We start from the raw sequence: 11,421 nt of genomic DNA, 5'->3' as shown, positions 1-11,421 counted from the left end.
GATGATGAAAATATATTTGATTGCATGTTGAATATGTGGATTGGCTCTAGCTTACCCGTTTTGTTGCATGGTTGTGATGTATGTGGCTGTTTTTTCTTGCGATGATCATCAACTTGGTTGATGGGAGCAGATGGGCGAGGTTCTCGTGGTCAGCAAGGGAACGGTGATCCAGCAGCTTAGCCATCTGGGCTAGATCTCACGCTTCTTTCTTTCATGTTTTCTTTAGGGCTATGGCCCCTGTATTCGTGGTTGTCAGATTGTAAACTTTTAGTTAAACCGCTATCCTACCTTTATCGGCATCGTGGTGTGCCTAGTTGTGTAGGGGTGATGTTAAGGACCCCAGAACTGCGTTGTTATGCTGTTATCACGTGACGTTTCCTTTAATTTCGCTAAATAATTAAATGGGACGTTACAGTATGGGTATGAAATATTGTACGTTACTAATTCCAATCCACTTACTACACATATCCCACACTTTCCTTGTTACTATGGGTTACAGTTTCTTCACTTATTTGGCACATAACACTTGTCCTACTTCCTACATCAATCCCTCTATAATGCAAATTATCCTTTGAAGCTATCCTGTTTTGAATCACTTTAGAAGCAAAGTGTTGTACCTATGGAAATACTTTTAGTTTCCATAACATGTCATGTGTTTTGAATTTTCTCTTGTTGTCCCATTGTATAGTTCCTTGTACCAGACTTTACTGTATACTTCTGTGATTCATCCCATTCCATAACCATTCATCATCCTTCCTATTCCTAATTAAAATAATATTTTCTAGATCTTACACTAATGCAGAAACTTGACTTCTCTCCTATTTAAACCATTGTCTTCTCCACCCCCATGTGTTGTCATTTCAAATACCCATCTCATTAAGTATGTTCTCTTTACTTTGAGAAAGTAAGATTTTGGAATGATAAGTGGCTAGGTCAAATAATCTTTATGGACAAATATTCTTGCATTTGATCCCAAAAACCTTTCGAATGTTTTTCTACCACATTTACTTCAGTATTTAAATTCTTTCGAGTTTCATACTTGAACTCTAATACTTCTTTTCAAAACCCTTGGTTTTCACTTCGTAACCTCTACTTCCACTTGTCTAATAAGACTATATTAAAGAGTGGTAAGTCTCTAAATTGTTTAAATTTAAATACACTTAAATCTGCTTGTTAAATTTTATATTTTCATTATTCTTTTATGTGAAAAACAAATAATATTTCATGTAGAAAAGAATAAAGTTTATAACCCTTGCATTTTTCTTATAAGAAATGTTTTTTATTATAATAATTTTAGAAAACATATTTTGAATTATATTATATATTTGAATTATTTTATTTAAATTTTTGTTAATATTTTGACATTCAATTTCAAACAATTATATATAAATTTTTTAACATCTGAGGTTAAATATTTTGATATTTTGTTAATACACAGACTATCATAAAACAATTTTTAACGGCTAATGTTGTTTCAAAAAGTACGAAATAACAGTTTAAAGACTTAAAACAATTATAATAAATTTATAGGAAAATTGAAAAATCTCTAAACTACTAAAAGGATTTTTTAAATAAAAAATACGAGATTATCAAGTGCGATAACCCCAGCTTTTAAAGAAAAAAAAAAACATTTCGTAATAAAACGTGTTACAGTAAAGAAAAATACTATCTCATTTTAGCAAAAAAAAGAAAAGAAAAATACGAACAACAAAAAGAATTCATAAAAATAGGTTTTAAAATATGTCAAATTTTAACACTTAACAAAATAAATTTCTAGAACATATTGGCGGACTGGAATTTATTCTGAGAAAAAAATGGAACAAATATTAAAAACATCTACGTTCGTAAGGACCTTGCTCGAAGACGATGTCGTCGTGTACTAGTTGTTCTTCTTCTTCTTCTTCCCTTCTCCTGGTGAATCCTCCGCCGAGAGCTTCCCGCAACGACATCCGTCGAAGCCTAAGGATGTCACTCAACAACGACAACACCAATTCAAACTTCACATCTTCATCGTTGCTCAATTCAGTTACAAAATTGCTGTGGGGCCAGTCTCTTCCGCCGGGGATCCTCGTCGCCACCGTGCGCACGGCCTGGAACTCTGCGTGGGGGCTCATGATGTCCCAGCTCGCTCCTTCCGACTCCTCCGGCGGATATTCGAGGCCCGCATCCAAATTCCGATTCCAGGGCTCTATCTCTCCGGGCAGCCTCCATCTGTACGTGGGCCTGGCGTGCCCGTGGGCCCACCGGACACTGATAGTGCGGGCCCTGAAGGGGCTGGAAGAGGCGGTGGGCGTGTCGGTTGTGTCGGCGGGGATGGACGGGTCATGGGAGTTCAAGGGGGTGGGCGGGGCTGATTCGGGTTCGATTGGGCCAAGTTTGGATAGGGCGAATGGGTGCAGAACGTTGAAGGAAGTTTATGGGCTCCGGAGAGGTGGGTATGATGGGAGATCGACGGTGCCCATGTTGTGGGATAAGGGTTCGAAGGAGGTTGTGTGTAACGAGAGCTACGATATTATTGAGTTGTTCAACTCCGGATTGAATAGTGTGGCAGGGAAGCCTGAGTTGGATCTCTCGCCCCCTGAATTGAAAGAACAGATTGAGGAATGGTATCGAATCATATATCCGAATGTGAATAACGGGGTTTATAGGTGAGTGAGAAATTTGGAAATGAGAATTGTTTGGTGAATGTTGAATTGAGAATTTTAGGATTTGGTTGCAGGTGTGGGTTTGCGCAGAGCCAAGAAGCGTATGATAGATCGGTGAATGAGTTGTTTTGTACATTGGACAAGTTGGAGGATCACTTGGCCAATTCCCGCTACTTGTGTGGAGATCAATTAACCCTTGTGGATGTATGTTTGTTTACCACTCTTATTCGCTTTGATCTTGCGTATAATGTTTTGTTTAAATGCACCAAGAAGAAGCTCTCTGAGTATGCCAATCTTCATGCCTACATGCGTGACATTTATCAGGTACATGCTCTTTCTAAACATTTTACATTTTGGTTGTGTAAGCTTGATTTTAATATCTCATCCTGCTGAATAACCGTTGACAGATTCCGAAGGTGGCAGCTACTTGCAATTTTACAGAAATTATGGATGGTTACTACAAAACCCTTTTTCCTCTGAACCCAGGGGGCATTAGACCGGTCATGCCTTCTACTTCTGACCACCAAATCCTTTGCATGCCTCATGGAAGGGAATCGCTGTCATCACCTACACCGGTATTTCTAAAATAGACATCACTGAATTAGTTAAACAAAACCAAAATCACCCATCTTTTTGTATCAGTTAAACTACATACATACATACATGTTTCTTTCCATTACTGCAACTGTATAGCACTTCCACAGAATCTTATGTTCTGCTCTTGCGATCAAGCTCCAAGAAATTAGTTTCTAATGCTTATATAAACCCTTCAGCTTATAGTTTCATCTCCAGTTTTCTATGTCACCGGACAAAGTCCAGGAAAAACCTCTGCTATTTTCTACTCTACCCGAATACAGTAAGAACATCCCACATATAACTTAAACCAATGACATCGTCAAAAAGATTAACCAGTAGTATTAAACAATTAAAAACTTTAAAATCCTGGTTAATTTAATTAGGACAAAAAACTATCTTTCAAGTACACTAGCAATATTTTTCTCACCGATACAATGTCAAGTGTTAGGTGTGCAGTAACAAAATAGTATCAATATTAACTTCAAACAAAAAGCATACAATTCTAATAAATATTTCATAACATGAAATTCCAACGAAAGTACGTTAATATTAACAAGAGATATCAAGCCCCACACGCGCTGCAGCTATAAACTACATATAGCTGTTTTTTTTTTTTCGAACATCCATTTTGGTCTTTTCTGAGTTTGAACCCCTCACAATAAGTTTTCCGAAATAAATCCCAAAATGAACGACAACTCTTTCGTAGGACACATAGTTTTCAACCATCTATACAAAATGTCTACCATCCACTAACTAAAAAACAAAAGGAACCACTTGTAGTACAACTCGTCGAAGCGCGGTGAGACATCAAAATTGGTTCCACGGAGAAAAGACTTATCATCACCCGGAAATTGACGCAGATCTACTGGATCCTACATAAAAAAAATGAAATTCATTACCGACATTACAAGCAAAAAAAACAATGAAAGCTCGTATCCAACACAATTCAAATATTTAAATAAAGTCACATAAAGCTCCCCCACGCTCACTTGATAGTTTCTACCACTAACATGCATCCAAATGACTCGTTATTATTCCCACATTTAACATGTTTTACTTATCCACCATAACAAATACATGACCCCTCATACATGAGTTCTGCATAATGCTCGAATCAAACTATTGTTTAAAGTAAGTTGTTTTGAAATCAGCAATATAGTCCAGCATAAAGTTGCTCATACAAAAGTTGCATAAACAGAAAACTCAGATGAGAAATAGATTCATCTTAAAAAGATAGGTAGTCAAGTTCCTAACAAAATTATTGTTTTAACTTTTAATCACAATAATGGGCATTGAGCTCAATCTCAGACAGTTCGGGTATGTCAGGTATATCAAAAGCTCAAATCTATTCTAAAATCCCAGTTTGTTCATGTGATTCAATCAGTACCTGTACCACATCCATGCTAAGAATAACATTACAATATCCAAGTGATAAAATAAGACAAAGCAGAAAATAAGGTATGTGTACAGTAATGAAAGCCACTATTAAATGACCCCAATCAGATACAGATGCGCTGAAAGAAGAATAGCAACTATCCAATAGAAACCCAAACCAAAACAGAAGATGAGCCCATATTTTACAATTATCATTATAGGCTGGGCATGTGGCGCTGAAATATGAAATAGACTATACAAAAAAGAAATATTGCAACAAATTAGTGAGCATAAGATGGGAATTGTCAATGCAAAAGACCACATTTTTAGAGTTGGAAATTGAAAAGAAATTTGAAGATGGGTGACCGAATAGCTGCAGATTGAACTTACTGTTTGACCTCTTCATATGCCTGCAGAATTTACTGCCACAACTGCACTGGAATAGCTTGATAGGATGATCATGATCATCAAAGTCGATGCCATAATCCTGCAGTAACATATTAGCTTTTACAGAGAAAATTTGATTCCAAGATTAATTAAATGATTTTGCATGAAGTGAACTCCAGAAAATGAGAAGACACAAGTCAGTAAAAGTTTACAACCATTCTCAATGGACTGGCAACTACCCAATTAATTTAATAGCCATAAGCAACTACCAAATAATTTCTGCAATGAATAAATCAAATAATCTCGACTTAGATATCACTACTATCATGCTTCCTAGTCAAAAAAGGGCAATTAATATGCATCACGTAGAATTGAAGATGTTTATATTACACTAGCAAGCTTGCTCACCCATGTTAGCTCCTCAAGTGCTGCAATTTTTCTGGAAGTGAAAAAAGCAAACTGCAAATTTTAACAATAAATCATCAGTAAGAAAATTTTCAAAAGTCCACCATGGCAAAAAAAAGTTACTAAAAACTACAGATGGAACTAAAAGATTTTATAACTTCTCACATGGTAGTAATAATGACCAGGATCCTCAACTTCAACTGGGATCTCAACCAAGTTTGCATCAAAACATCTGGAAAAATGAAATATAGTTACTATAAACTTTCTAAATTTTCAATTTCCAAATAATTCCCCAAATGTCTGCTTAGACACTCTTTAATGAAAGTTGAAACTACAAGTATCAAACTATCTCCATACACAATCAACCATCTGAATCATTCCAATGGAAAACGGTTTAGTTTATTCCCATGCAATTGTTAAGTTCTCTAATTCTGATTGAGCTTTTTCTATAGCACATTTTATCTACACAGAAATATTTTACATTCATAACCGTTATTTGAAAAGAGTTTTCTCCTTGGATAATTAGGAGGGCATGTCTAACAAACAAAGTGAACTACATGCATCAAAGTGGAACTGAAGTTACTTATCTTGTTTATATAAATCATAAATAATTACCAAATTTGATAAATTTTACTGATAATGGTTTTATTTACTTCTTAGGTTGTAAGGTTGAAAGCCAACCACCCACGACAATAGTCTTATTATGCTCAGGTTGCATCTTCATTTAATGAAGTATCAGATTTAAAAAATGAATGTAAATATATTTGCCCATACAAATTATAAATCGAACTATATAAATGAATATTTATCTTTAGTTTTTGCCAACATTAATAAACAGCACGATCAAGTAATGTCAATAGAAATGTAGTATTAAGAAATTTTACTGAGAAAAAACTGACTTTTCCATAGACATGTTATAAAGGGGAAAGCTAATCTGCTTAAACATGGTTACCAAAGTTACAGCAGTAGGGTTTCAACATTTTGAGTCCCATAATTGGCTCAATATACTTTTTGTCCACTTGGCTATTCCTGAAACTTGGAGACAAATTTATAACAATAGGTGAGAAATTCAATACCTGTGATTGATAAACCTAGCAATGTTGCCAAACGAAGCTGAATCCAAACATAAAGCTTCTTTGTTCTTCATATATCCTGAATCCCAATTTGCATCCAGTAGTACTGGGTATGTATGTTTCCCTTTTCCAGTGCATTTCATGTTCCTCTCGTGCAACTCTTTAATGGATAAAATTTCTCCAACAAACTCACATACAAATGCACCTTTAGGCAGGTCCTCTAAGGTACGAAGACCCCATCCTTTACCTTCTGAAGTGAAAAACACCTATGTTCCAGAGATTTATTAGACAGAACAATTTCACAACACCTAATATACATATAAATTAAGAAAATAAATTGTTCATCAACATGGGAGAAAAAACCATTTGTTTACAAGTGAAAAGATTACTTAAACACCGACCTGCAATTTGCAAGTTATTCCTCGCTGGATAATCCGATTTCCACACTGTTTTCCACAGCCACATTTGCTCCAGCATTCTTTAATAAACTTCCTCTTTAAGTGTCCTTTACAAGGTTCTAAACCACCATCATTCTTAGATCTTTCAAGTGGGCAAATTTTACAATAAAAGAAATGGTTTTGTGGATTGCGACTAATGGTAATGCACTCTTCCAAAAATTGTTCCTTCAGTAGGCCTTGAGAACTATAAGCAAATTCACCACCAGTTTTATTTGCACAAGCACAAGGTGTGGACAAGACACAATTGCCCATACAAGTTGAACAACAGTCCTCACTGCCAATACGTGATAGAGAAATGTTAACATAAGCATCTTGGAACACAAGGTTCCGGGGTATGTAGTTAAAGGATGATGGGAAATCATTAGTATAATCATTCAACCAAGAAATTTCAACATTTTCTTCTCCTTTTGTAAGGTCATTAACATCATATAAAGACCTTATATCATCAGCTGTCAGCTGATGCTGTGGAACAATCACTAAACTATGTGAATTTGGAGACATAGAATCTTCCAGCTCCTTCTTTACATTACATTGTGAAAAATCATTTGTTGTTTGGTCCTTCATGGAAACCAAGACAGCATCATTCAGACCATTCAGGTCAGCATGAGGAAGGAAACTTCGGGGAGAAGCCAATGCAGCAGAAGGATTAACATTGATGGATCCATTTGAAACATGAGAATGGATGTCCAAATCTTTGTTTCTTTCCACACTCAGTGTGCCGGGTTCTTGTGATTCCTTCGACACATCAACATTGGATGTCACTAAAGAACCTTCTTCTGGATCATTATTAGAATTGTTTCTGAATTCCAACATGCAATCGCATACATCCCTCAAAAGTTTCATGACAGAGAAATTTGGGTCAGCAATTTTATATGATCGCAAACATTTCTCCTCCATCATTTCTATAAGTTCATCTTGACTAGGCATGTGAAAATTTGATCCCCAAAGTGCTGAGCTGCAGCTCAAAGAAAGTTTTACCTCTCCAAGAGTTGATGAGGCTATCTCTACATTACAAGTGGCTTCTTCATTTGAGGTAGGAAGAACATCTTCATCACTGACTCTTTTTCTGCGTGCTGGTGATGCCACAGTATCATCATGGCTGACATGCTTTCCAGCTACACCGTTCTTGAATGATGAGTCCCTTGCGCTTGATGGTTCTGAGAGGAAGAACAACAATTAAACAACCTCTTCACATAATGAATGTTAATTGACAACATTATAACTAAAAAATGGCAACATAATAATTAAAAAAAAATGAGACAAAAATAACTCTGGTTATGTATGTGTACACAGAAAACAGATCTAGAAGCACATAAATCAGCAAATACTTCGATATTATTTATGCCAATTAGAGCATGTATAAAGTGGGCAGTGGCTAACTTCTATCAGTTGAATTGAAAACAAATGTAATGCAAATCGCAATTTGTTAGACCTCTTACACGTAAACATTAAAAGAGGAGAAACCAGAAATAACGTTCTGCAGTAAATAGGACAATTATTATAGCAGTTGTTGACAGTTTTGTAACCATTTTAGCACAGTTCATGTTTTATTAGGGGGAATTAGGGGGCAAGCATTACTGCCTTCAGGCAGTTCCGAGTGAGAGCATAAAATAGATAAGGGTAGGAGGAAAAAAGGAGATCAGAGGTAATCTGAGAAAGGGAGAGACCGAGCTCTCAATAACTTGGAGGGTGTAGTGTTTATAGCATTAAAGTGTTGTACTATTTCAGTGTGCTATGCAAGTTGGTGTTTTAGTACCAGTTTCTTGTGAAAATAATTCACCACTTATTTCTGTACCATTGGTTTCTGTCACAATTCTGCAAACACCAAATCATATTTGCAAACTCTCTTCTATATTCTTGTGAGGGATGGTAGCACTAAATATTTTTCCAGTACACTTACGTAAGAAAACAACTCTCTAATACACAATACTACCAAGCAAATACTGCACCATGTTTGGTTGCAGTTTGCAAACCCCAAACCTTGAGATTTGGTGAGTGCAGACACAGTTTAAACCACAACTAACATGATTGGCAAACCATGGTTATATGTGTTTCAAATGTTTTAGGGCTGAATGCAAGTGAGAAAGAATTTGCTTGTCAGACGAGTAAAGCCATGTTTTGCAAACTATAACCAAACATTGCAGTTGCAAAAAATGTCATGCCACTAAACACAGAAGAACAAAAAATCAATGAGGGATGAATCTATCCAATACCAGGAGGAATCACTGCAATGGGCATTGCATAATCAGGCACTTCATCAATAGGCTCGTCCTTGGGTATGATAAGTGCCTGAGTACGAGGTATTATGTTGTTTGGCATCAGAAGCTTCCCCGCTTCAACTGTTCGTTCTTTAGATGGTGTGGATGGGGACGATCTTCCAGAAGTAAGTTTTCTTCCTCTTTGCAAAACTTGGGCTGATGCAGGTTGCTTTCCCTTATCAACAATGTCATCTGGTGGTCTAAGTAACGGTGCTTCAATCCTTGGATTCCCATCAGATGACTCTGGCTTGTTTTGAGGTTTCTTCCCAGAAGAACCCTGGTGTAATGCATTATCTTCTAATTTTGGCCTTTTTGAAGGAGGGCTGGTGGAAATGTTAGTCAGAGGATGCAAAGGCTGACTGTCCTGGCCTCTTAATCGGAGCCTTTTTAAAGGTTGGGCTCTTTCATTATGCATCTGAGCCTCTTCACACTCTGTCTCCTCTTCCTGGTTGTTTGAAAAGGAAGACAAAGAATGATGAGTGTCATGTACATCGTCAGACTGGACTTTCTTTTTTTTCACTTCGGGCACCTGTTTAATAAAATCCAACCTGAAAGTAAGCATGCAGTAGAAACAGAACATGCATGCACATGCATTTGAGAGACAACACATAAAGTGGGAAACACACCATAGTATCGTCCTCCTCAAATATAGCATCTACTAGAACTCTATAGTTCTCTGCCTCTATAAGTTCCCAGTTTTTGTCAAACACTTTGAGGAGTTTCTTTAACGCTGATTTCACTTTCGACTCATCAATTCCAAGACTTCCCATTGCACGATAGGCCGCTACCACTTTTTTATTGGGTGCCATTTGTAATCAGCTAGCAATTACTTTTACCACTGGTTCCCAAAATGTAGAACACCCCTAAATTTCAAAGATTTCTGAAAAGAGAAATACAACCACACAATTTATGAGAAATGAGCTATTTGATCAAAACATTCTTTTGGCAGTGACACCGAAAGAAAAAGCTTGGATAACACTTAAATATTTGTTATTCAGCTTTTCAATAATTAAAAACAAAGTAGGTACATTAGCAAAAATCCAGACAACAATTAATAAAAGAAATTAAATGACAAGAAAACTGCCTATCCTGACATAGAAATACAATATTCCACACCATCAATATTTTTTCTCATAAGAAAGCCCACAGTATGTAGTAGAATATGAACATTTCTAGGTCCCTGTGCTTACAATAAAATACCCAAGGAATCCATAAGTCAAGTGAATTTTTCAACTTCCCCATCTCCATAAAGTTTCAACTCTAGACATGAAGTTCATAGAGAGAGAAACAATGAAGATGATTCGTGCTCCTCAGGCAAAATGAGGGGAGAAAAAAGGACATAAGGACACAAACTTAAGTGCAATAAGATGAGGAGTGAAAGAACACAGTAACGCAGTGAAAACCTGAGTTAAATTTTGGAAAACCACCATGTACATTACACATGCCATTACACGAAAACCCTAACTAAAACCTCCCATTGAACATGCAACAGAGTATTTGAACACAGCAGATGTTGATGATCTTGCAAGCCGAAACTTAAACGCTTACTCCAACAATCAAACATGAAAGCGACACAAAACCGTTTGTAAACAGAAACAAAAAAAAAATCACCGAAAAAAACAAAGGGAGAAAGATGGTGAAAAGGAAATTTGAAGAATAAAACTTAACTGAGAGAGGAAAAGAAAATCATAACCTCTTCCAGTGACGAGAATGAGAGTATGAGTCGTAAGTGTGAAAACTGAAGGAATGAGAGAAGGTGAAGAAACAACAAAAGTGGGGAAAATGAATTGGGGATTAGAGAAGAGATATTAAAAAATGGAAGGTGAAAGGTTAGTTATGCATTTGCGAGAGATGATCATAATATTTTGATTTTTGTGAGGAAGAGGAAAAGAAAGAGGGTTCCTCAGTCTCTCTCACCATTCCTTAATCTTTTATTCTTTCTCGGTATTTTTGTTATACGAATATCTTAGGTTTAAAATTCTTTTATTCTAATATTTGAGGATTTATTTTACGTGATACTTCAGATTGAATTTTTTTTTTTCAAACCGTTTATATTTTATTTAAAAGAGCTAATATGTATCTTCTAAAAAATTGGTTTTGGCATTATTAAATAGACTTTCTTGCAATTTTTTTTAGTTAAAATACATATTTGGTCTCTATTTTCATCAAATTTTTTTAAATAAGTCTTAATTTTGGTTTTGTATTCAAATAGATCATAATTTTCGTCAATTTTGTTCAATTTGGT

At 36.0% G+C, this 11,421-nt stretch overlaps 2 protein-coding genes across 6 annotated transcripts; one reads left to right on the top strand and one right to left on the bottom strand.

The window, feature by feature from the left end:
• Positions 1 to 1,782: 1,782 nt before the first annotated feature.
• LOC114190803 (Glutathione S-transferase family protein) lies at positions 1,783 to 3,430 on the top strand. The gene is made up of 3 exons (XM_028079849.2): positions 1,783 to 2,648; positions 2,720 to 2,969; positions 3,053 to 3,430. The coding sequence occupies exons 1-3, from the start codon at positions 1,867 to 1,869 to the stop codon at positions 3,233 to 3,235; spliced, it is 1,215 nt and encodes a 404-aa protein (XP_027935650.1). The 5' UTR covers positions 1,783 to 1,866; the 3' UTR covers positions 3,236 to 3,430.
• A 291-nt stretch (positions 3,431 to 3,721) lies between these two features.
• On the bottom strand, positions 3,722 to 11,127 carry SUVR2 (SET-domain containing protein lysine methyltransferase family protein). 5 transcript variants are annotated; one of them, XR_014996702.1, is made up of 9 exons: positions 10,870 to 11,127; positions 9,803 to 10,056; positions 9,132 to 9,705; positions 6,862 to 8,075; positions 6,464 to 6,726; positions 5,553 to 5,619; positions 5,373 to 5,441; positions 4,986 to 5,261; positions 3,722 to 4,093 (listed from the first exon to the last, which is right to left on the bottom strand). XR_014996702.1 is itself a non-coding variant. In XM_028079846.2 (9 exons), exons 2-9 carry the CDS (start codon positions 9,983 to 9,985, stop codon positions 4,062 to 4,064), a joined length of 2,499 nt encoding a protein of 832 aa, XP_027935647.1. In that variant the 5' UTR covers positions 9,986 to 10,056; positions 10,870 to 11,127; the 3' UTR covers positions 3,722 to 4,061. The 5 variants fall into 5 exon arrangements, 3 of the variants coding, with proteins under 3 accessions (XP_027935647.1, XP_027935649.1, XP_027935648.1); XR_003605852.2 differs by having other exon boundaries at positions 5,391 to 5,441; XM_028079846.2 differs by having other exon boundaries at positions 4,986 to 5,082.
• Positions 11,128 to 11,421: the final 294 nt, after the last annotated feature.

The sequence above is a fragment of the Vigna unguiculata genome, chromosome 7 (genome assembly GCF_037176805.1).
Source record: "Vigna unguiculata cultivar grain cowpea cultivar isolate G323 ecotype 2 chromosome 7, ASM3717680v1, whole genome shotgun sequence".
NCBI classification, from domain to species: domain Eukaryota; kingdom Viridiplantae; phylum Streptophyta; class Magnoliopsida; order Fabales; family Fabaceae; genus Vigna; species Vigna unguiculata.
This window is presented reverse-complemented; position numbering and strand designations above follow the sequence as displayed.

Excerpts from the sequence above, each read along its gene's own strand:
- LOC114190803 (XM_028079849.2), top strand. The coding sequence starts at position 1,867 with ATGTCGTCGTGTACTAGTTGTTCTTCTTCTTCTTCTTCCCTTCTCCTG. Across the intron at positions 2,649-2,719 it reads GTGAATAACGGGGTTTATAG|GTGTGGGTTTGCGCAGAGCC; the intron begins GTGAGTGAGAAA and ends ATTTGGTTGCAG. Across the intron at positions 2,970-3,052 it reads ACATGCGTGACATTTATCAG|ATTCCGAAGGTGGCAGCTAC; the intron begins GTACATGCTCTT and ends AACCGTTGACAG.
- SUVR2 (XM_028079846.2), bottom strand. The coding sequence starts at position 9,985 with ATGGCACCCAATAAAAAAGTGGTAGCGGCCTATCGTGCAATGGGAAGT. Across the intron at positions 5,620-6,463 it reads GCTAGGTTTATCAATCACAG|ATGTTTTGATGCAAACTTGG; the intron begins GTATTGAATTTC and ends TCATTTTTCCAG. Across the intron at positions 5,083-5,372 it reads GGGTGAGCAAGCTTGCTAGT|GATTATGGCATCGACTTTGA; the intron begins GTAATATAAACA and ends ATGTTACTGCAG.